This window comes from Solea senegalensis, linkage group LG19, assembly GCF_019176455.1.
Source record: "Solea senegalensis isolate Sse05_10M linkage group LG19, IFAPA_SoseM_1, whole genome shotgun sequence".
Lineage (NCBI taxonomy): Eukaryota > Metazoa > Chordata > Actinopteri > Pleuronectiformes > Soleidae > Solea > Solea senegalensis.
In genome coordinates, this window is record NC_058038.1 from 16,119,204 (window position 1) to 16,143,379 (window position 24,176).

The 24,176-nt window shown below is 40.4% G+C and overlaps 1 protein-coding gene across 1 annotated transcript in view; it reads left to right on the top strand.

Annotated features, from left to right (window-relative positions):
• Nucleotides 1–23,820, top strand: part of llgl1 (LLGL scribble cell polarity complex component 1) — a 35,374-nt gene extending 11,554 nt beyond the window's left edge. Inside the window, exons 3-24 of the mRNA XM_044050416.1 lie at nt 4,596–4,677; nt 4,763–4,923; nt 5,035–5,181; nt 7,320–7,482; nt 8,110–8,245; nt 8,889–8,943; nt 9,093–9,247; nt 9,328–9,548; nt 11,121–11,188; nt 12,530–12,704; nt 14,182–14,286; nt 15,018–15,310; nt 15,480–15,630; nt 15,717–15,855; nt 15,966–16,279; nt 16,833–17,024; nt 17,115–17,187; nt 17,315–17,429; nt 18,074–18,138; nt 19,261–19,396; nt 19,491–19,573; nt 21,304–23,820. Of these exons, the coding sequence (XP_043906351.1) occupies nt 4,596–4,677; nt 4,763–4,923; nt 5,035–5,181; nt 7,320–7,482; nt 8,110–8,245; nt 8,889–8,943; nt 9,093–9,247; nt 9,328–9,548; nt 11,121–11,188; nt 12,530–12,704; nt 14,182–14,286; nt 15,018–15,310; nt 15,480–15,630; nt 15,717–15,855; nt 15,966–16,279; nt 16,833–17,024; nt 17,115–17,187; nt 17,315–17,429; nt 18,074–18,138; nt 19,261–19,396; nt 19,491–19,569 (3,025 nt within the window). The 3' untranslated portion in view covers nt 19,570–19,573; nt 21,304–23,820. The remainder of the gene's footprint in view (nt 1–4,595; nt 4,678–4,762; nt 4,924–5,034; nt 5,182–7,319; nt 7,483–8,109; nt 8,246–8,888; nt 8,944–9,092; nt 9,248–9,327; nt 9,549–11,120; nt 11,189–12,529; nt 12,705–14,181; nt 14,287–15,017; nt 15,311–15,479; nt 15,631–15,716; nt 15,856–15,965; nt 16,280–16,832; nt 17,025–17,114; nt 17,188–17,314; nt 17,430–18,073; nt 18,139–19,260; nt 19,397–19,490; nt 19,574–21,303) is intronic.
• Nucleotides 23,821–24,176: the final 356 nt, after the last annotated feature.

Genomic DNA, 24,176 nt, shown 5'->3' on the forward strand with positions numbered 1-24,176 from the left:
TGCCAGACGTCTGATGAGTCCGTAATGTGTGCATTGTTATGTGTACGGAGGAAAGGGAGTTGAAGAAAAGTGTAGAATGTCAACTCTTAATCTCATTTTTTTTTTTTTTTTTACTTTTCTGGCCTTGTCTTTGGCCCAGATAGTCATATCCTCTTTCTTTGTATGGTGACTTGCACATTCATTCTTGGGTTTAGTGATCCATCAATCCTTCCTTCCTGTCCGTCCTTGTCTTCTATCTCATTCATAGTACGTGTGTGTGTGTGTTGTCTGTCTCTGTGTCCGCATGGAGGACAATGCCTTCTGTTTGTCGGTATTCAGACCGTGAAATCGCTTTATCCTGGCTAACGCTCTCTCTCTGCATCACCGGGCAATTGCACACTGTGTGTGTGTGTGTGTGTGTGTGTGTGTTTATGAGTTACTGTAGGCATCCAGTGTGTGCATTTCAGACCAGTGTGGCAGATCCTTGTTTCTATTCTACACGCAGGTTGATAAATGGTTAACGGATCAAATAAACTTGTGTGTCAGTCAATTTAATAGAGATTTAAATCTGCTGTGTTTCACTGTGAAATAACGAGGTCTTTGAATTACTGTCTCGAGTCATTGTTTCCGAGAAATGACCTGCCTTTAGTGGTTATGTATGTTTTTGGACTATGAAAGGAGCCTCTGGTGTTCCTAGTGTTTTATCCTGAGATTTTCTTTCATCTGTAATTTCTGTTTTATTCAAATATGTTTTTAATCCATGTCTTGAATTTCAACATTTTATGTTGGATTATTTGAAATTGGAGTTTCATTAGCACTTGATGTTTATCAGAGGTGCAATCAGAACAACTAAGGTAGGGGCTTGAGCATTGTTGGTTGGTTTTTTGACTACTGTGTTCCTTAGTGAACTATCTCAACAAGTATTGTTTGCATTGTGGTGATACGTAGTATATAGATATACACAGAATTATTAATTGTATCAAACAAACAGTTAGACATTTCTGCTAGTTGCAGTTTCCAATTATGCGGTGGGAGGAGGGAACAATGACTCATTTATTGTCTGTCCAGTATATAGGACCTGTAGTATTGTTGACCATTGAGCTGATCTCACACACACAGTGTACTAAAGACACACACACACACACTCCCCTCACCGGGAATCCCTCCACCAGCTGTCCTCTGACATCAACACAACCAGGAAATGTGTGTGTCAGTGTGTGTCATCTTTTGACCATGCGCCTCATTTGGGTTTTATTTTTTTAAACCTTTTTACTTCCTCGTACACAACGTATGTAATTCGTCTTCCCTCTTGCTCTGTGAATTAAACCTCTGCTTTGCCTTAGAGCTGACCGTCCTTGGACTGACAGTCTAAAATCAGAACTAGCAGAATCCTGGTTCCTGTCAAAGGTACCACAGACAGGCCAAGTGTCAAGGCTCTGACGGTCTTAAATAGTGAGATTTATTTTTTTTTCCACATGCTGACAGGATGCATTCTCGTTTTGCACAGCCAGTTTAAAGTTGATGGAGCTGCTGCTTATAGATTTGTGATGGCTCTGCTGTAGTCATTGTTATAGAGGCACAAAACATCACTGTTAATGTGTTTTCAGTCCCTGTGATCATTTTCACTTTGCTATGATTCTTTTGTTATATATATATATATATATATATGTATATGTATATGTATATATATGTATATATGTGTATATATATGTATATGTGTATATATATGTATATGTGTATATATATGTGTGTATATATACATGTGTATATATACATGTGTATATATATATATATATATATATATATATATATATATATATATATATATATATATATATGTGTATATGTATATGTGTGTGTGTGTATGTATATACAGTATATTAAAAGGTCAGGCATTGAAGTTGACAGACCATGATGTTCATGCATAAGATTGACATGAAGAGCCACACGTCTGCTGGTGACAGGACATGAACAGAGTGAACACTCAGCAGTTACACAGAGAGGCATATTAATGGAAGGTTGTAGTGTACAACTATTCCTCATGACGAAGGCACATTAGGGAGTTCAGTGGTGCAGAAACCATAAGTCATCCTTAACTATGTTCTCAACAAGTGGGCAAGTGCATATGTGCTGTACACAGAGAGCCCTACAATTAGAGCATTTGGTGACTTTGTCATAGTGAGAGCAGCATTTGGCTGCATTTCTTTCCTTCCACTTTTCCCCATAGAGGGAAGTACGACTGCAAATCAATATTAGGCTGTACTGAGTGACCAATATCCAGTGTTTACAGTTTCACTTGGATGTGAATGGTCTCTTGCTGGATGAAAACACTCCCAATTCATTGAGCAAGCGCAAATACTTCTCATTTTGTGTTACATATTTTTGTAACACCTTTTCTTTCTCTTTGTGATGTGCCTACAGTTAACTTACATTTCTGGAACAATGTTTTCTTGCAAGGCATTACATGATAGTGGTTAGTGTCTAGTAAATACAAGATTCCATCTAGCAACCAGTATGCTTAGCTCTGTATAAATGTGTTAAAACAATATCTTGGATAAGTGACTAGTACTGGCTATGGTATCAGTTTTTATATGTCTCTTGTTAATTCAGTGCCTGTGTGTATTTGTCTCACATATGTCTTTTTCTCTCTGTCTGCTATTATCTGCACTTTGCGGGTCATGACCCATGAGTCAATGTTCCTCACACACCGCCATCTCCAGCTGTCTGAGGCATGTATTATTGCAGCAAATAAAACCCAGGGACAGGAAGTGACAACACGCAAAGACTGTTGGTGTAACACTTAGGGGATCGGGACAGGGAGGGATTTCATTCTTGGAGAGCGAGGTTAAAATAAAATTGTAGAATGGTGTCGAGGGAACATCACTGGCTTCACGATTTCCTGGCTGTCATGCAGAATGCAGGGACAAAGAGGGAAAACAGAGGAAAGGAGAAATGAAAATAACTGGATTTGAAATTTTTATTCTCCCTGCTGAGAATGCGAGGAATGTCCAAATCTGATAAAGTAAAATCAGGAACATAAACGAAAGAGGAAAGCATTCGTCTAGTTATGATATTTTTTAATATTTACATTATATTTTTTTTCCACGGATAACAGAATAATGAAGATGAGGGTGGTAGGAATATAAAGAAGCATCTCCGCACACTGTATACAAATTCTCTCTCTTAGATTTCCTGCATTTTAACCCACATTCCAGCAGGCTTATGTAAACTGTGTGTGTGTGGGTCTGTGCTAGTGTCTGGGTGTGCGGTAATTCACGGTTTAGTCAAATTTAGCCTAGTTGTGTACTTGGCGTCATAGTTCTTGAGAGCAGTCTTTATTGTATCAGCTCAGCTTCATTTACAGGGCTAACAAAGGACGATCTCTGTGAAGATTGCTGCTGATTATACAGATTCACACTTGGAGAGCGGTGGTTCTGAGCATCTGCGTCATCTGGTGTTGGTAATTGCTAAGAGCTTTGTTATAGAGTTCTGATTCCTCCCCTGCTATTACAACTTAAGAGTATGTTTGTTCTGCTTTACAGCTCAGAATTACCACTTTTAACTGTGTTCATAGACTTGATCTCAGTCCTCCTAGGCAGCCACACGTTTTAATGCTACTTAAAGAGAAAATGTTTTGGCTAAAGTGTCGATGCTTAAGATATTCCTTTCTGCCTGCCAGTGTGTGTGTCTGTGGTAAACTGTCGATGATGCTGAGCTGTCACTAGTGTGTGTCAACACCGTCTTAACATTTTATTACATGGTATGTGTGTCTGGAGGAGACATTAAAATACAGTTGGTGTAGACTAGTGCTTTCTGTGTCTGGTCCCTGTGAAGTCCATGAGCTTCCTCACAGTCAGACATGACCTTTGGTCTGTACTTTTTACCCTAATTCCACCATTCCATGTCTGTGTAGATTCTCATTCATCCTCTCATCCAAGACGCTTTGTCCTACCTAAAATGCATGTGTGAAAATCATAGTGGGAGTCTAAAGTGCTTATCTTGGTAATGCTCTTACCAAGAGCATTACCAAGTGTCAACATAGTGTCAAGTAAAATAGTCGACTGCAGCTTTGAGAATTGTGAGCTCAGGAATTGCGCACAAAAAAGAATAAGGTTTTAGGGGATGTATTTGAAATAAAGTATTGTAATCAGGAATTATCATTAAACTCATGAACAAGAAAGTCTTAACGTTAACAACTGTCAACAGCCTTTTTGAATTCAAAAATTATTTATTCTTCCCCAAAGGGCGCATCCACATACAAGTCTTTCATTACTGGATTACAAAAACAAGAATAAACTAATTTAAAAACACATGTCATCAAAATATGTCCATTCATAAGGTGTAATCACCAATGAAGTGACTATTTTTTTCATCAATCTGATGGCTTCGAGAATAAAAATTCTGTTGAGTATTGCTATTTATAAGTTAACCATCTGTGCCAAGGTATCTGTATATGTACATGTTTTGCTTAACTATGGATTGTTATGCGTTTAAAACATTGATAAAATAGTTAATTGAGAACACAACAGAAGCACATTTCATGCACTATACCCCACATCCTGTTGGTTGATGGGGCTGTAGGTTTTCTGTACAATTCCTTGACGGAATCCTCGCAGTTATGGAGCCCCTGGTGTGGAGTTCACTGGACTACACAAAGACACCGCTACAGTTACACAGATCCACTTCCTGCCTGGACAGGTGAGCTGCACATCCACTGTTTATTGTAAATCTCTTATAAACTGGAACTGAAACTGATGATAATGTTTGACTTGACCGGTCGTAGGGTCGTCTGCTCTCACTGCTGGATGATAACACGATTCACCTGTGGGAGCTGGTGCCAGGGACTCCCAGAGAAGTGGGAGGAGTTAAGAAAGAAGTTGGGGTCTCTCTCCAAGAAGTGGGCAACTACAGCCTCCCTGGCAGACCTGGCATTGAGAGCTGCAGGTATATTAGAGTCTATTAAATATTCTATAGATATTATTAAATTTTGAGGCGGGGGGGGGGTTAATACATGTACATAATTCAGATGTCACTGTAACTTCTTTCTCTTCCCAGTGTCACTCGGGTGACTGTCCTCCTCTTGCGGAGGTCGTGTGATCTGCTCTGCATTGGAACAGAGGGAGGGGGCGTGTACTTCCTGCAGTTGCCCCGCCTCTCGCTGAAAGATGACCACACACTGCTTCAGGATCACATCACACAGGGGTGAGTCTGTCACATTAATGCATTAATGACTGAACTAAAACCAAACTAAACTTACTGGATAGATCAAAAAGTTTAAATTAAATAATGTTTTTGGAAGTTTATTAAATTGAGAAGTATTCAGTGTTTAGCTCACAGAATTATTCATTAGTAATCCTCCCTTTCTCTGCTGAAAACTCTCTTCCTCTTTGTCTTTATCCAACTCACAGTATGTCTTTCCTGAAAACACTCTTGTTTCCTCCACTCAGCTTCAGCTGAGCAGGTCAGATGCATGCATGTGGAGACGAGTTTCCTCGTTGACCCCAAAAACAGCAGGCCAGGTCAGGGTCATGTGGTTCAGGGACCTTGAGAACACTGTACACCATTATTGGAGAGGAGGAAAGGGAGTAAGAGACAACACATGCCGTAAATTCAAAGAACAATATTTTTAGTCCTAGCTTGATACGAACAAGTTTTAAGGATGTGATGTATGAAGTAAAACTGTTGTGTTGACTCTCTGACAAAAAGGGGGATGTCACATACTACATCGTGATAAAATGTGACTATTTTTGCTGTCAGTCAGTTTTAATCAATCTGCTCCCACACTATCCCCATAAAGCGAGTTAATGAGTTAAACATGAAAAAAATAACGCTATATTTTTCCTTATTAGAATCCTAATTATACATAAATATTTAATATGACAAATAAGTTTCCAGGAGGTTAAAACCTCACACAATAGGCTGTGTGATCTGGTGAAACACAATGTGGTGAAGGACACACACTGTAAAATGCCGAAACACTAGAAAACCACACATAAACAAAAGAGAAAACTGTGGTCTTAAATAAACCAACATCTACAGCGTAAGAGAGAACACTGTCAAGTGTTGATCTTCTTCTGCCCCCAATGTTCATACACTCCTGGGGAGCCATGCATGAAAGTTCAGCAGACTGAACTGAAGAAAAACATTGTGGTGTTAGTGCACAGACGTGTATCCCAAGGATTAACTGTCAATGTGCACTTATCATGGAAACTAGTGTGCTCAAACTCATTTGGAACCGTGCATTATTCAGTGTTTAATTTCATTTTGTTTTATTTATAGATATGCTACATTTGATATATTTTCATTTTTAATGCTTTTTGCATTCTTCACAACATTCCTGTGTTGATACTTTGGCAGAGCATCATAGTCCCTCTGTTGTGTTTCCTTTTTTCTGCTGTGACTGTCTGACTGTTTAGCCAAACCCCTCATTAACTAGACTTGTTTAGGGAAATGGGCAGAACTGAGGCTTAACGAGAGCCCTGATAAGGTTTTGTGTGTGTGTTCACGTGTTCGCAAAGGAGGGGAGTTTTTAGACAGTGGGCCTTTGTACCGGCGGCCAAACTGTGGTGTTCCGGCTGGGGAAGAGTTTCAGCTGTTTCTCACACGCACACACACACACACACACACACACACACACACAGGGGCTCATCACCGAGCCTCTGTAGCTGGAGTCCCTGAAAATACTTGTGAACGGAGAGACGGAGACATTTAAATGCTTTGTTGCAAGTGTTTCCGCCCCTGTGATTTTTCAGTTAACCCCACCACCATTTTCTGTGTGTGTTTTCACTCATCCACAACTAAGAATCCATAAAACTCTCCAATCCTTTCCCCCCCCTTTCCTCCTTTCCTCCTTTTGTTGTTTGCTTCATGTGATTCAGTCTCTGTCTTCTCCCTGTCCGTCTCTGAGGGAATCCTCTGACATCTTGAGGGTGTGTCCTGTTCTACATTCCTCTGCTGTCTCCGAGGAATGTTTACTTCACAAGCTCCAGCAACTCAGCTCCAGCTTGGTGCTGATTTGACTAGTATTAGTTGTTGTTATTGGAGCAGCCTGCTGTAGATGTTTTGTGCTCTCTTTTGATTAAATTATACTAGTTGTAACCCTTTCTATATTATTCTATGTTATTTGCTTGCAAAGGTTTGTTTTTGTATTTATTAATATGCATAATATACATCAATATTATACAATTCTATCACTAAGGCAGGTTTTGTGAGAATGCAGTATTAATAAAGTAATCATTTAGCCCTTCACAAACACAAGTGTTTGTTTAGGTGCATGCTGTTGTAACCTGTCACATGCAGAATTGCAGTGATTATTTATTTTTTTGTATTTTCCTCTGCAGCCTGCCAGACGACTACAGATGTGGGAAATCTTTAGGGCCTGTGGAATCTCTTCAGGAACATCCTCAGCAGCCAGGGAAGATTCTGATCGGCTACAGTCGAGGGCTGGTGGTCCTGTGGGACCTGAACACTCGCCATGCTGACCAGCTCTTCCTGGGAAAGCAGGTACGTGGTTTGGTTCAGAGTTAAGTTGTGTACACTCGGGGTGGGTGATATGGCCAAAAAATGAAAGCTCAATTTTTTGGGGGGATTTTGATGATAAATATAAAGAGTCAATATCCTTTACATTTTTGACACAATATTTCAGGAAAACAACAAAGTTATCTTCTTAAATGTAAGCATTCATGTTTAAATTCAAAGACTTATAACTGAACTACAGTGTCGAAACATTGAATGTTGAAAGGCCATGTGATTACGTAGGCCCACTAGTGGTCATGTGACACTGAATTCTGCTCACTTCAGCAGCAAGGAGGGTTTCTGCTGCACACAATCTGCAGCGATTGTGTGGAGTTTTAGTGCACATTTCATTGGTTTTTGCAAAGTCATTTAAATACTTTTGCATGTCTTTAAAACAACAATCACGATATTATCTTAGAGTAGACGATATATCTTGCCCACCTCTTGTGCACACTGATGTACTTTATTTTCAATTAACTACATTGAGTAACATGGGCTCAGGTCTCAGCCTGTTACAACAGTGACTCGGTCATTTATATGCATTAGCTCCAATTCCATTTCCATACTACCTGGTCTAATGGCGTTCCATATACTTGTGTGTGAATTCCTCTGCAGCAGTTGGAGAGCATTGTGTGGGAACGCTCCGGAAAGTTGTTTGTCAGCTCCCATAACGACGGGGGCTACTCTGTGTGGCCTGTTACCAGTGGCAACACCTACAACCACCAGCCAGTGTCCTCCAGCATCCCATATGGTGAGAAATGCACACACACGCACATACATAAACGCATACTCTATACATTTGTGTTTCCCAGATTATATATCTGTTTAAAGCCTGCTTGAACATATTGTCATCCTAGTCTGTTAGACGTGGTGGTTTTGCACAAAAGAGGAATGTTCAATGTTTGACAATGGCGGCATGAGCTCTGGCTGGTGATTTATTGCGACTCATAGTGGCTTGCTGTTAGGGTGAGAGTTAGGGTCTTTCGTTATGGGAGGTCTATGTTTAGTCAAGTTTTTTGTTTAGAGGATAAACACCAGTGGTGCATGTTGACTTTAACGGCTCGCAGTCAAACAACAACAATACAGTTTCCACATACATTCACACCTGTCACATGTATAATAATATGTGTAGTACCAGATCATTAATCTGACAGAATGCTGTTCTGTATATAAGGAGAATAAAAGGTTAAATTGTATTATCACTCATGTCTAATTTTAGCTTTAACCAGTCCAGTGCAGCTTGTTTTGCTTGTTCTGGTAGCACACCATTGATCCACACAGAGATGATCTTTCTAAATATTTTCTAACTAGTGTGTTTTTTCCTCTTGCCTCTTTTTGTTATTATCTCTGAATGCTGATAAGTATGATTTCTCTCTTCGTATTTTCTCTCCCAGGTCCATTTCCCTGCAAGGCCATCAGTAAGATCCTGTGGAGGACAACACAGATGGGGTGAGATGTATTTTTCACTTATGAGGGTATTTATTTGTCTCCCTTATTTATAAAATCTAAAATTGCAATTGCTCATATTGCCTTGCTGTGTTGACTCAGAAATTAACCTGAAATTCAGCTTTCAAACTTCTCTGTGTGCTTCGCTCCAGTTCTCCCGTGCTGTTATACAGTGGAGGGATGCCCAGAGCCAGCTACGGTGACCGCCACTGTCTGACCATTCAGCAGGACAAGGACCACGTCACTCTCGACTTCACATCCCGAGTCATTGACTTCTTTACTGTCCACTGCACAGAGCAGGAGAAAGGTTAGTATACTTAAGTTATTTGCTGCATTTACTTTTTCAGAAAGATCAACCAATCTGTCTTCTCTCACTCATTCTCACAGAGTTCGATGACCCCTCGGCATTGGTTGTGCTACTAGAGGAGGAACTGGTCGTAGTTGACCTCCAGACCCCGGGATGGCCCACTCTGCCCACTCCTTACTTGGCCCCACTCCACTCTTCAGCCATCACCTGCTCCTGCCACATCTCCAGTGTCCCTCCTAAACTGTGGGAGAGGGTGGTCAGTGCTGGCAAAGCACAGCAGGGCTGCCAACGTACAAACAAAGTGAGCAGCACACATGTAACACTATAAAATTAGTTACACTGTTGTCTTTCTTTATCTTTACACCAAAATGGAGTCTTTAAATATTGTATTAAAACTTTTTTAAAGTTTTTGAAGGTAGAAAGGTAGAAGTGAATTTGGGAATAGACAGAATTTCAGGGAATAAGAGAGGGCCTTTAGTGGTAACGTACCATGGTAACGTGTCACCAAAAACTTTTCCCTTTGTGTTTAGAAAAGAAATCTGTTGGTGACATCATCAGCTTTTGATTTCAGTGTTACTGAATTGCTATAGTTGTTGGCAGAAATCCCTGAGTGAATTGGTTTATTCATGGAAGTAGGAATATTCAATTACAGGAAATCCAAGATGCATGTAAGCAACTTAACCTGAGAACACCTTAAACAGAGTAGGTTCAATAGCCAAGCTGTTCATGCTCTAATGTAGCTATCACCACCAGTCAAGAACAAAATAAGTGAAGTGAAACCGATCCATGTGATCCAATGATACAATGTTATTACTCATGTTGCTTGTTCATCTTAGCTCACAGTCTGGCAGCTCCACAAATACAAGAGAGTGTGACCAATCATCCTGCTGCTGTTGTGTGAACTGTGAGAGCAGGTGTAGGCAGTTAAAGGCTTTGCAGCTCAGATAAGCCGTTTGATCAGCAGTGGATTATACAAACACACAGCTGATGTGCTTGTAAATCCTGGCTGCCTGTGTCTTCTGTGCAGGGTCAAATCAGCGAGACTGCTGTTGGCTCTGTGGAAGTCAACAGACACACTGTCAGTTCGGGTGCTTTTTTTATTTTTTACATGTTTATTCATCTGGGCATGGCTCAAGTCTCAAGTCTCAAGTCCAGGCTTGGCACTAGGACTTAAGGAGTAACTGCAGTAAAATGTTTGTTTTTCCTTTCCATGCAATACAAGTAATTGGTGTAACCATACTGTAGCATCAAAAAGGCTAAATATTCGACGAGACTATAAACAAAAGTCTCACAATACTAGTTAAGTCTAGTAACTCTTATAGCAGTGTTTATAGGTCATGCATCACCCAGTGACATTCTGCGCTGCAAAAAACAGCCGTTCAGCCGTCAGGATTCAAACTTCTTGCCCGTGGCTCCCTCAGTCAGATCTGATAGTTTTGCTTGTCAGGGCCGGTTTTAGATTAAGGACTCTGCATATAAATAATGTTGCATTGTTTCTGCAACAACAAACTCAGCTTAAACTTGCTCACTGCAGCAGAGTTAGTACAATAAGTTTTAACATCACAAAAAGCAGTCAGGTAAACGAAGTGACCTGTTCGGTTAGTCTGTCTCCTCTACATCCTGTTTCAGTAGAACATCTTTCCTTGTTGTTTTTTGATATTTAGATGGGTAAAGCTTAAAATGAAAAGGCAATAAATACAAGTGAGGAGCCTATCCAGGAGGTCAGTATATTTTGATCTGGGTTCATGGTAAAAATGAAAGGCTCAGGCTGTTGAGATCAAAATTTTGATTTATTTTCTCTTCTTCACAGCCTTTTTCAATATGAGGGACTTTTATTTTTTTTGAAATTCTTCTCTATTCTTTGTTTGTGCAGATTTGGCCCATATGTGGTGGGAAAAACCTGGCGCCACCACCCAAACACCAAGAGCTGCTGCTGACAGGGTATTTAAATATACAAACACTCATGTACACATATAAACACAGATGACATCCACACTGCAGGTGCATCCAGTTTTCTTTCTTTTATTTCTAGGCACAAATAGGATACTTTCTAGTAATTGAAGTGACTCAAAGCTGCATGGAGATGTTAATCTAAACTGAACCACATGTAAATGCTGGGTAACTCTAGATCTTTATGTGATATGTACTTAAACCTGAACTTGTTATCATCACCTTGACAATAAAAAAGCCTGTCACAACTGGCAGCAGTTGTTTACTACAGCTGTTGAGCTAATTTAATCCAGTGAGAAACAACCACATAAAGTAAGAAGAGAAAAACAGCTGGATGGGCTGAAGTTTTAGTAAAAAAAAATTGCCAAGCTCTTGTATTTATGATGGAGTTGGACAAGTCTGTGAAGTCTTCAACACGTCCCAAAACTTCTCAGTGAGATTAAGGCCTGGACCCCCGAGTCTTTCCTAATTTGAGCCCTATGATTCCTGACGTTATCATCTTAGAATTGTGCCTGTAAACACCTGCTCATTCAGTATAATTAGGTAGCGAGCTGATCTAATTATCTGGGCATATAACATTGCTGAACCAGTTCAGGCAACTCTGAATTACAACACTGCCACCAGAGGCTTGTACAGAAGGCATTTAACCAAATATTAGGAGTATGTGACTTCTCACTGTGTAGTAGTACAGATGGTCATGATTCTAACAGGTTAAAATGCTAAGATGCTAAACATGGAGAATATATCATATCTGTTGAACAACGGCACATAAGAAACATCATTGTCACTGGGAGAATGTTGCATGAAAGCTCTCCTGCTTATATACAGACTAGAGAGCCTGTAAGGCTATACTAAGTTTGTTCTTTTTAAAATTTAAAATAACTCACCAATTTGACAACGGTTGTTTCATGGTTTTAACATCAAGTTGAGAGATGTTTTTTTTTATTTAAAATGTGACACAAAGTACACACAAAATGCAATTCTGAGAGACAAACTATGACTTGTTGTTCAATAAATGTTATTTTTCAAGTTTTCATTGTTAAACTCTTATATTTTATCAGATGTGGGGAAAAAAATTGGTCAAACATATTGCCCAAACAATTGGCATCATATATCTGTCAGCCACTACACTGGTTTCTAAAGATTAGCATCTGTATCGGACAATATCCAGACTTGGTTTTATTTATGTTTTGTTTTGTTTTGTTTTGCAACTTTATACACATACGCAACCTACTAATTCATAAGTGATGCAGCACTAAAATGCCTTGTCTTGCCTTTAAATGATTATTGTGTTTTTGTGTTAATATTTCTTTTAATCGCTGGTGTTTACAGACACGAGGACGGGACTGTTCGCTTCTGGGATGCGTCAGGTGTTGCTCTTACTCCACTGTACAAACTCGGCACAGCCAACGTCTTTCACACCGACTGTGACCCCTGTGATGACCCTCATGACCCAGGCAATGACCCCGACATGCAGCAGGAAGAGGAATGGCCTCCCTTCAAGAAGGTGAGAACTAAGGAGCTGTGGATGCGAAGAGGCTAAAGAGGCAAAGATACAAGGGTTAAACTCTCTGCTTAGATCAGGTGGGAGGTTGTGTTTTACTGGCTGTGGAATATAAAATGTGTTTTATACACACACTCCAGTCCAGTAATGCTACATCTGTGGCCTAATTTTCCCATCTGGTTCCTCTCATGTTTTTGGTTTTCAGACAGACCCACCCCATTGTTCCTCTTATTAAAACTTGTCTCTGAAGGAACCACAGTCAGATCCTGTTTAAAGGGTCTGCACAGAATTCTATTTAAATGCAGTGATTCAGCATTGAGAGGCAAAACTTGATGTTTTGAAGGGGAATGTGGCTGAGCTGCTCAGCTTCTGCACATGCTGAAGCAAAAACACACTAAATTGAAATTGATTAAACTGGCTTTACAGTCTAGATTGATGTCCAAAATAAATGTATGCTATAGCATCTGGGAACAAAAATGTATTTATTTATTATTTTTGCAGCTCATCTTCTTGTCACATTAAATTGAATTTGTCACACTCTCTCTCTCTCACACACACACACACACACCCTCTTAAGCCTGTTTTGTTTTCCCTTTAACTCTCTTCTTTTCTTCCTATTCACCCCTCAGTCCACCTTCCCTCATGTATCCTGTGGTAACAGAGCTGCGTGCTCAGGAATGTGGCCCTCATATGGGATGAAGAGCCTTTCCTTTTTTTTCTACCCAGTAATGAAAACCAGATCAATCAGCCCACTCTTTCTATGTGTATGTGTGTTAGTGACCAACTTCTCCTGTTCCCTGTTCTGCCAAGATACGGCTCCCGTACAAATGCAAGAGAGGATTCTTTTGGAATTCCTACTGTGTGTGAGAGAGACAGATTAATGCACATGTTTAGCTGAGTATGTATGAGGGGAAACGGGGGATTGTCCTGGCATATGGCAGAGATTACGAGGAGAGGAGCTGCTGTCGAGTCAGAACCACCAGACCTTCTCATGGACATCTTTTTGACATTAATCTGCATGAACTCAATATGTTTATGGCCTGTCTAGATAGGTATTCGGAATGAGACAATGCTTTTTTTTTTAAGTTTTGGGAAAAGGATAATAGTTTAGAAGAAAATATGCATCAGGACCTTCGGTTTCAGTTTTGGTGTAACTTTGCATAGTGTTTTTCACACTGTCACTGATGATTGTTTGCAGATCATGTGCCTCTGAATTAGCTGGCGTATATTTTGGCGATTAATTTGCTGCAGTAAGATCAATAGCAAATGGCTTGGTCTCACTGCATTACACTACTTAATGCACATCAAATGTTTTAAACTGTGTGATGGTAACACTCAGCTGAAATTAAGTTAAAGTTAAACGGTTAAATGGAGCAAGATGCTGATACACAGACTGCAATAAACAAGTCTATGAATGAATTTTTTTCTGCATATCCAGCTAATTTCCAGCTTGGGTGTGTGTGTGTGCGTGTGTGTATAGGTGGGCTGTTTCGACCCGTACAGTGATGACCCCAGGCTGGGCATCCAGAAGATCAGTTTGTGTAAATACAGCAACAAGCTGGTGGTGGCTGGCACTGCTGGACAGGTAAAGATGCACATACAGTACACACATTAGTACAGTACTTGTCACGCTCCCTTGTTTTAAATGGTTTAAAAGCTAAAATACAAATCTTAAATTTTAGCTTGGTTTACTGTCATCATGCATCAAGTACAATACTGTATTTGCAATAGCCACACACTAAAAAAGATGCAGGTGTTAAAACACAAACATCTGATAACAAAGACCAGTCTATGTACAGTATGTGTATATAATATACTGCATTGTTTGCTTTCTCTGTAGGAACCAAGGTTAATAAAGGATTAAAGAAGTAGATTTGCTACTACAACCTTAATATTAATGGTATTTTTTGTCCTCGATGGCAACACACCAGGAAAATCTTCAGGGGTAAAAACTATTATCTTAATGGAATCCTACATAAGTGGGGCTAGACAAGAGGTCAAATGATCTTAAAACTTAAGCATTCATCTTTCAGTATATCATGAATATTGACAAATACTACACCATGTTTAGAAACACTCTGCTCGCTACACTCCGCTAAGTGGATGCTCAGGTTCTGCTGCACTTAAAAGGTGCATGCTGTTAAAACCTCACCTCACCTCACAGTAAATAAATGGAGTTCTGACTTCAGACGACTGCAGATTTTTTTATGTGCTAATAGCTTAAAAAACTGCGCCGTCATCATATTTGCTGTTACGTGCTTCTGAAATTCAGCAGAACTGATGATTAACGGATATTTCCCCACTTAACCTCTCCAGGTGATAGTGATGGGTTTGAATGACGAGCGATCGGACCACTTTGTGGACGTCTCGGTGGTCGATCTGCTGCAGGACAGGGAGGGCTTCACCTGGAAGGGTCACGACAGACTGGAGCCGCGTCTCAAACCTGCTCCTTTCCCTCCAGGCTTCCAGCCACTGGTGCTGGTGCAATGCCTGCCCCCAGCCTCCGTTACAGCCGTGGCGCTGCACGCAGAGTGGAACCTGATCGCCTTTGGGACGAGTCATGGATTTGGCTTGTTTGACTATCACAGACGGAATGCTGTGCTTGCAAGGTGAGAGACACACTGTTGCAGTTCAGAATATTAACAATCATTCACCTGTTTACCCTCAAATAATAGATTTTTTAGGGTTTATACTCGGCCTTGTTATCCTTCTCTTCCTGTTACTTTACTCTATTCTGAGGAAGTGTCAGAATAATGCTTACACTCTGCTTCTCTGCAGATGTACCCTGCACCCTAATGACTCATTAGCGATGGAGGGCCCACTGTCCAGAGTCAAGTCCTTGAAAAAATCTTTACGGCAAAGCTTCAGACGCATCCGCAAGAGCAGGGTGTCGGGGAAGAAACGCGCCATCGCCACACCTATTAGCAAGGTAAGTTACTTTGCTCTTGGCTGTAATAAGAGCACGGAACAGAAAGGCTGAATTGATTTCTGAATTTTATGATTGTCCATGTGCAGGTACAAGAGGCCAATGCTGCTTTGGCAGAGCAGGAGGAAGTGGCTCCGATACAGCGGAGGATTGAGCCTCGGTCAGCAGACGACTCGCTTTCTGGAGTGGTCAGATGTCTTTGCTTTGCTGACACCTTCCTGCGTGATGGTGCGATAACTCACTGGTCGAAATTTGGTTTATTTACAATACAATAAGTTATACGAATTTCAGCAACTTTTTTTTTGTTTTTTTGTTTTTTCTTTGTCTTCGTACTCTAGGCACACACCATGGCCCTACGCTATGGGCAGGCACCAACTCGGGCAGCGTGTATGCCTACGCTCTGGAGGTTCCAGGCGTAGGCTCAGGACGTGTGTGTGAGCGAGGAGGAGCGAGTGAGAGCAGTGCGTGTGTCGAGGCCGTGTTGGGTAAAGAGATTCAGCTGATGCACAGAGCCCCGGTGGTGTCGATCTGCGTGTTAGACGGCCGGGGGAAACCTTTACCCGAGCCATATGAAGCCTCCCAGGACCTCGCCATTGCACCAGATATGACCAACGCTCACTCTGTCCTCATTGCATCAGAGGAACAGCTCAAGGTTGAGGCTGAAAGATGTTATTTGCATTTGAATTACCAGTGTGAAGTTTTGTCATTTCATCAGGACATACAGAGTTTGGGCTGTTTTGTCTCTATAGACAGTTTGGTCCCTTTTCTTTCATTTCAGTTATTTTACTATCAAGGAGTATAATTAAATTTTTTCATTAGAAGTTAAAGAGTTTTTAAAGATATGAAATTTATTTTCAAACATTTCTGCATGAAATTATCTAACAACGACAAGACACATAATATATTTTGTTGAGTAGTGGTCCTGAATTAGCTTAAATAAACAGGTCTTTATCAAATTTTATTGTGTGTATTTGTCATTAATGTTGTAAAGCACAAATACACAATTCCCATGATCCACCGGTGCTTCCTGGTGTCATCAAACTACATAGGTCTTTTATTACTAGAAATCCCTGGTGGCAGAAATGACATACTGTGTGTGTTAAAAAAAAATTATCCGATTTAATCCAAATATTTAATCCAATTTTAAATCTTGGGTTCTCCTCCTCTCCCTCTCTCTCTCTCCCTCACTATCTCCCTCTCCTCAGGTCTTCTCCCTTCCCAAGGTGAGCGCCAAGACCAAATTCAAGTTGACGGCACATGAAGGCTGTCGGGTGAGGAAAGTTGCCCTGGTGGTCTTCAGCTCCACGGCTCAGGAAGACTACAGTGAACACACACTGGTGTGTCTGACCAACATGGGAGACATGCACCTCTTCAACATACCAGGTCTTCGACCACAGGTGTGGTTTACTTGGGATTTGTTATTGTAATTGTGTAGTAGTATTATTGTTATGTGGCTGTTTTTTAAATGGTGTACTTGGTGTCCTCAGGTGCGTTACGACTGCATTCGCAAAGAAGATATCAGTGGCATTGCATCATGTGTTTTCACCAAGAATGGACAGGGTGAGTGAAAAATTGCTTTATTTTTTTTAAACCATTTTATTGACACTGGCATCACAATATAAACAGTTTTTTTAATGATGATTACATCTCACTTGTCTAATTATTGTATGTGTGTCGTTTCCTACAGGCTTTTACTTGATCTCACCCTCTGAGTATGAGAGGTTCTCACTCTCGGCAAAGGTCATCACTGAGCCGCTCTTCTCTGTGCAGCTGGACCGACCACTAGACCCCACACCTGCCAGGTAACACACACAAACACACATTAAGGCTAGTGCAGCTGTTTTTCTTGGGACACCGCATTGACTTCCACTCATTTGGACAGCCTAAAGAAAGCGTCATCGCTAAGCTCAACCATAACCAGTTAATGTCTAACCTTAACCTAACCACTAGTCATATCTTAGCTCTGAACTTCACCAGTACTTCTGAAATGAGGTTCTACCTCATTTGGACCATTTGAACTAATTTGTTCTCCTGACAAGGTCAGTGTTTATACCAGAAAAAGTCCTTAAGGGGTATCAAATACAAGTACACACAGAATTTGCCTGAGCTGCTGCTGTTCTGTGGCATGAAGATGGATCACTGTGCATGTCTGAAAAAACAGAAAACCCTTGTTTGAGGTTATTTTTGCCAAAAGAGAAAACTATTTCAACCTCTCAAGTAATCGGAAGGGTTCACATGTTGTTTTCCACCCGCTCTATAATTGTTAATGAATATATACATAGATGATTAATGATGAAAACATTGGTGGTCCCTGCACTATACTATACATCAGGAGCTGCTAAACCTGTTGTTACACATGAAACCAGAGAAATGACACTTACACTGTTGTTGCTTATTACTCCGGCTACTGCCAAAATAAATGGTGTGTGTTGATTTGTCTCCTCAGTGATGGCACGACGACACAACCACAGGCCAACGGAACCCACAAGAACCAGATGAGTCAGGCTGAGGGTAGGTTTGGAAACATACACATGCACAGTACATGATTTTCTTTCTTCTTCTTTTTTTTATTTCCTCTTGCCCTCTTTAGTCTCCTTCGTCACCCACACACTATCTCTGTTTCTGGGTTTTTCTTCAACCTCAACCAGGCCTTGCAGGGCTTCCCCCCCCTCCCTGGTCTCTATGGTAACCATTCACTATGCCTCTTCTGCCTCCCGGGCAGGTGGTTGTTGTGGTGACCAGAGTAATGTATGTCCTACAATGCAGACATTAATCACTACCCCCATGTTTACAAAATAAAACTATCAGTTTAATTATAATGATAAAAACAGCACTACTGGTCAGTGTTAATGTTCTCAGACCTTTCTTTGTAATCTTTTTTTGTTTATTGACTGGATATTGTGTTGTGTTTTCTTATAATGTTTGTTTTATATCTTGATTGTAATGTTTGTCGCCAGCTCTCTCTTGTACAAAAAAATTTTGTTCTCAATGAGACTAGATGACTTTTTCCTGGTTAAATAAAGAACATAATAGGCAGTAAAGCAATTTTATTTTGAAAGTTTTTTTTCTTACACAAAGGCATATTTAAGGTGCCATACGCAAAATCAAATAAACAACACATTTATGAGAGAGAGCAAATAAGATGATTTAGATCAAAAATACAAATAAATAAATTAAATAGGATTTAATCAAGTACATTATGTACTCAAAGAAAAAAGCTTTACAAGTAGGGTCAAGTAATGACGTTTTTGAATGCACAAGAGATGTTTTTATGCTCTTGGAGGAAATAAAAGTCATCACCATGTAAACGTGATATTGTGAGCACGATGGTAAACAGACATATCTACACATCCAGCTGTGTTTTTCCTTGGTAGTAGCTCGATGTGTGTGGAGGAAAAAAAAAAAGCCACACAGTGAGCAGTGAGAATGAACCAAAATAGTAAAGTTGTGTGCCAGAAAACCTTCACAATGAGCTGAAAGCTGCGCCAAAGAGCGAAGAGAACCAACAAGAATTGGGTTATTTTCCGTGGCTGAATGTAATTGCTCTCCCAGTGCAACTTTGCTCAGCTTGATTCTATTAAGTAACCCTGGTGTTAGGGTCTGATCTGGAGACTCTCTGATTTACCTTCACAGGCCAAACAGAAGAATCTCCCAGTTCTCTGTCCTCCCCACTCCTGGACACACCACTGGACTCACCCCTCAGCTGTGCTGACCTCACCCTCGACTCCACTGGAGAACTCACTGTAGAAGACGTCAGGGACTTTCTAACGTAGGCACACACACACACACGCAAACAGCTCCCACTATTCTTAGCCTTTTAATTTTTCCAGCACTCAGTTGTGGTTTGTGCATGTGTCCCGCAGCACTGTGGACGAAGCCGAGAACAACTTAAAGAACATTAAAGAGGAGGAGGGACGCTCGACTGGCATCCTCATCAACTGAACAGGTAAGAAACAAACACAGGTGCGGCCTGTGTCGCACTGTCTTTGATGTCTCCTCCTATTTCTTCACTTATTTCCCCTTATAGGCAGATACTCTTTGTGCGCACACACACACACACACACACACATACACCTGTTTCTAATGGAACTGGTCCAGAGTGTGCAAACTTCAAAGGCTTGTTCTGTCTGAGCACTGCATTCCAATAACAAACCCTCCACTCTGTTTTTCCCACCAGTCTGTCTTTGAGAAGCCAGTGGAGCAGAAATCATTTCCACTGAGGGAAACTCAACACATTAATGTGCTTTTCAGATTTTCATAATGAGCTCAGCTCAGAACAGGACCTTGGTTAATTTATTATCCCTTACACCAGCTTTTCTCAGATATACGAGTTGAAATTCATCTACCTTAACTCACCCTTACAGTAGGGTAAAGTACTGTGCGTGTGCTGTGAATCAGGCCACATTATCCAGTCTGTGCAGCTGTTACAAACATGTGAGAAATGAGAGGAAAGAAGATGATGAGGAGATTAGCATCATGGTGGAAACTTTTCCTCGGTGACGAGAATCAAACATCTATCATGAGAGAGAAGCTCAACACTGAAGTGTCTGCACTGACTGCATATTTACCACACACCAAAAACACTTTGAAGACACCTCACTGTTAAGTGTCTGTAGTCTTTAAAGGGATAGTTTGGGTTTTTGAACTAAGGGTGTGTGTGAGGTAAATAGTCGGTGTGTGTGTTTTAATTGCAGTGGGCAGTATTTGGCGAGCTGGGTGTTTGGACAGGGAGACGGACGAACCAGAGGACAGTGCCGCACATTGTTTTTGACATGAATGAGGGCAACAGAAGACATTTTGTTGCAAAAAATGCCCAACTGAAGAGAACAATCCAAGACATTGCTACTGTGCACTTTGTCTGGAATTACGTTACGTGGTTTACCATGGTGACATGGTCGCACAGTTACATTTATAAGTTTAGAAAATGGGGCCGTCTGAGATGATTACTCAACATGGTGTCTCTGTTGTGCCTGTTCAAATCAAAACAATGCATGAATTCTGTTCTCTTTCCTCCTCTCTCTCCTCTCTTTCTGTATGTAACACACAGGATTGTAAACATCCACACAACATAAATAATATATATGTATATATATATATATATATATATATGTGTATATATATATATATCCATTAATGTGTACGACCAGGAGTCTTAAATGAGGAGGTGGTGATGTTTTCTTCTTTTGCCTTCTATTTATTTGTCAAGACTTTTTGGCTTGACTTTTTTTTAATATATAACTCTGCTGCCCCCTAGTGTTGTCATCTGATATTACAAATACAATGTGTGTTTATCAGGCTGTGAGTTCAAAACCACTGTTGCAAGGACTTCAAAGGGCATTTTAAAGGTTTAAGGGACTTGGTTTTAGTGTTAAATTTGGGTTAGGGTTAGTGTAAGGATTAGGTATGCGGTTGAGATGGTTATGGTAAAGGGAAGTTCTCACAACTATAGAGAGAGCTTTTAAACACTTGTTCTCAAGTTAAAATGAACATAAATGCTCAGAAATCAAAGTTGGTTTAAAACTGGAGATAATTTACTGTAATGTTTCACCGCAAATACAAAAATGCAGGTCTTAGCACATAATTCAAATGAAAATGTGCTCCCTTGATTTTGGGTTAACTGTGATTTTTTTTAGTTTTTTCCTCTTAAATTAAATGATGTTGATTTCTGTGTTACAGGGAGGGGCAGGAGTGGACTGGACGGACTGGATTTCAGTCCTGCACCCAGATTATCTCCCATCAGCCACTGCAGAGGCTTCAGCCTGCACTCTGCACTCTTCTCTTAGCCTGGCACAGACTGGCAAACAGCCTCACCATGGACAAGGAAGACAATATGCTGTTGTTGAGCCTTTAAGAACTAAAGGGTCTTCTTCTCTAACCACTTATGAAACGTAACATCAGCCGCTGCATGAAAAAAAAACACTAAAGTCCAGCTGAGGATATTCTGACTCTGGACACGATTATTTGTCACTTCCGAGATCCAAAAGGCTGAAAATGTCCACCGTCCATCTCGACGCCCTCTGTGACCATTCGTCCACTGCCCTGATGTTTCCAGAGTGATTCCCCGCCGCTGGAGATGGTCGTGATGAATGACTGTGGCTCAGCCTTGGAGGAAAAAGGCTGTTTGATTCTGCACAGGAGACTCCGTTGTGACATGTCGGTATTTTTCTATCCACAGTTCTGAGGCGTGCTCAGCTCAGCTCAGCTCAGCTCAGCCTTGACTTCCCTCCACATTTGGAACTGGAATTGTTGCCAAGCGTGCTTGTCGCTTCCTCGTGAACACTAAGTGAACGTGATGTTAACAAGCCTGTGTATGAACTGAATATTTCCAGCTGAAGGATGAAGCATTTCTGTGCTCGAAGATGGAGACTAGTAAATGAAGTATTTTGAATATGTGAATATTGATACGTATAGTATTTCTATGATTCCCCCTCTAAGGTGCCAGTGAGGGCAGTTGAACTGTCTTATCCAATGTCGTGAGGGAGCGGAGGTGGTGGTTTCTGGGTCAAACACAAGCACATTTTCATGAAAGCTTTTAACAGGGTCTCTGTCTCATGGTACTAAAGGAAAGATTTGAAGGTGTTTTTGAACTGCAAATATTGACACTTGAATGGTTTTATACGGCTTCTGGAGAAATGTAAGCTACAGAAAGAAGTGAAGGAGTGAAGAAGACAGGACTGAGAGTGACTGATGATATTGAGGATGAGGTGAAATTGTCTTTTGGAACACTTTTTTTTGCAAATGTCTTGGTTTCATTCAAATACAAACATGGTGTGTAATGGATGTCGTGATGGATTCTGTACAGCAGCCATTTTGAAACGTGTGTCACGGGGTTACTGATGATGGATGGCCCTGTTCAGTTCCTGTAAGTCAGGACTGTGACCCAGCGAACCAACATGAACCCTGCAACGGAAGGAGGTTTGTTCAGAATCAGTTCATTTGGTATGGAGTATTTTACTCCAGTGATTTTTCCCACTGTGATCTGTCAAAATGGCTGCTGTGGAAAGTGTAATGTGAGGAGGAGGAGAAGGAGGAGGAGGAGGAGGTGGAGGTGGACAGTGATGATTTGTGGCACGACATGACTGCACTGACACTTCTTTCCTCTCAAGTTTGACAACAATGAGACTCTGCTCACTGGAAGTATGAAGTGAAGTTATAATCCCTCAGAGATAAAGAGCATGTGACATCAATGATTTATCTGTTAAGAATAAAGTTTTAGGTTTTATACTCATTTTTGGCTGGTTTGTTAAAATCAGGATTAGGGCTGGATGACCATTCAGAAACAACCGTTGTTGCAATACAGTTTAAAGAACAGCATATATGGGATTGTGCAAACACACTTTTAATTCATATTATTGCCTTGAATGTTTTACCTCAGATTCCCAAAATGTTTCTGTTTTTAACACAAGCTCGTAATGTTCTGCTACAAATGATGATTTAAAGCCAAAATCTGTTACAATATCTGACATGTACTGTATTGCGACGGTTTATCAGCTGATTTGAATGGTTTAATCTTATTGCACCAGCCCTAATCTGGATTAATTTTGTCAGACAAAGGTAAAGAATGACATGCAATTGGTTCAATTCTGTTAAATCCGCTCTCCTTTTATCCAGAATTGGTTTTTTTTTCCAGGACTTTTTCAGGTAGTGAAGCAAAGTCTGTGTGAAAGCTCAAAGTAACAAACTGTGACTCATCCAGGAGGTTTTCTGTGACGTTTGTTGCAGACCTTTGATCATCAGTTTACTCCCTTCCTTTTCTTTAAGTTTCACTGTGTTAAAATAATAATTATATATATGTAAAAAATATTATCTATACTAGGTCTGCAGAAGACAGGTTTGTAATTGTAAGCCAATGATAGTAAAATATTAGGACCTGTTGTATTCCTTGCTTCTTGATCACATGTAAAACAAACAAAAATAAAGGGACCTCACTACTAATTTATGGAGCTCAACAGGTAGGAATCACTTTCAATGCATTTTTATTCTTGTGTTTGCTTGTTTTTGGTGGCCTGGTTGATGGTAATTAACCCTTTCAAGCTACAGTTGGCAATGTTTTACCTTTTTAACTCCACAGTTACAACAACTTTGTCTCTACTTTGTGATTCACTTTTGTGTGTAGGGTTTTAATTGGGTCACTTAGCATTTTTTGGCTGACGAACAAATTGAAAATGTTAATAAAATGATTTACTCTCTTCATGCGGTTTGTATTAAATTGTATTTACAGCAAAACAAAAATAAACACCACAGTATAGTGTATGTTTGTCATGAAAAGGCAGCACAAGAAAGAGCCCAACAAACCTTCATATTGAATGTTGTTAAAAAAATGTGTGGTTATGTCGTCGCGGTAGGTAATAAAAGTGCAAATGTTGCTAAATATGTATCCTTGGCTAAATATATTACTATACGACGACAAAATCAAAATTTGGATGACATACTACACTGACTTTTTTTTCAAAATTTGGATGACATGCTATACTATGACATTTTTTGGTGATTTTGGACGACATGCTATACTATGACATTTTTTGGTGATTTTGGACGACATGCTATAC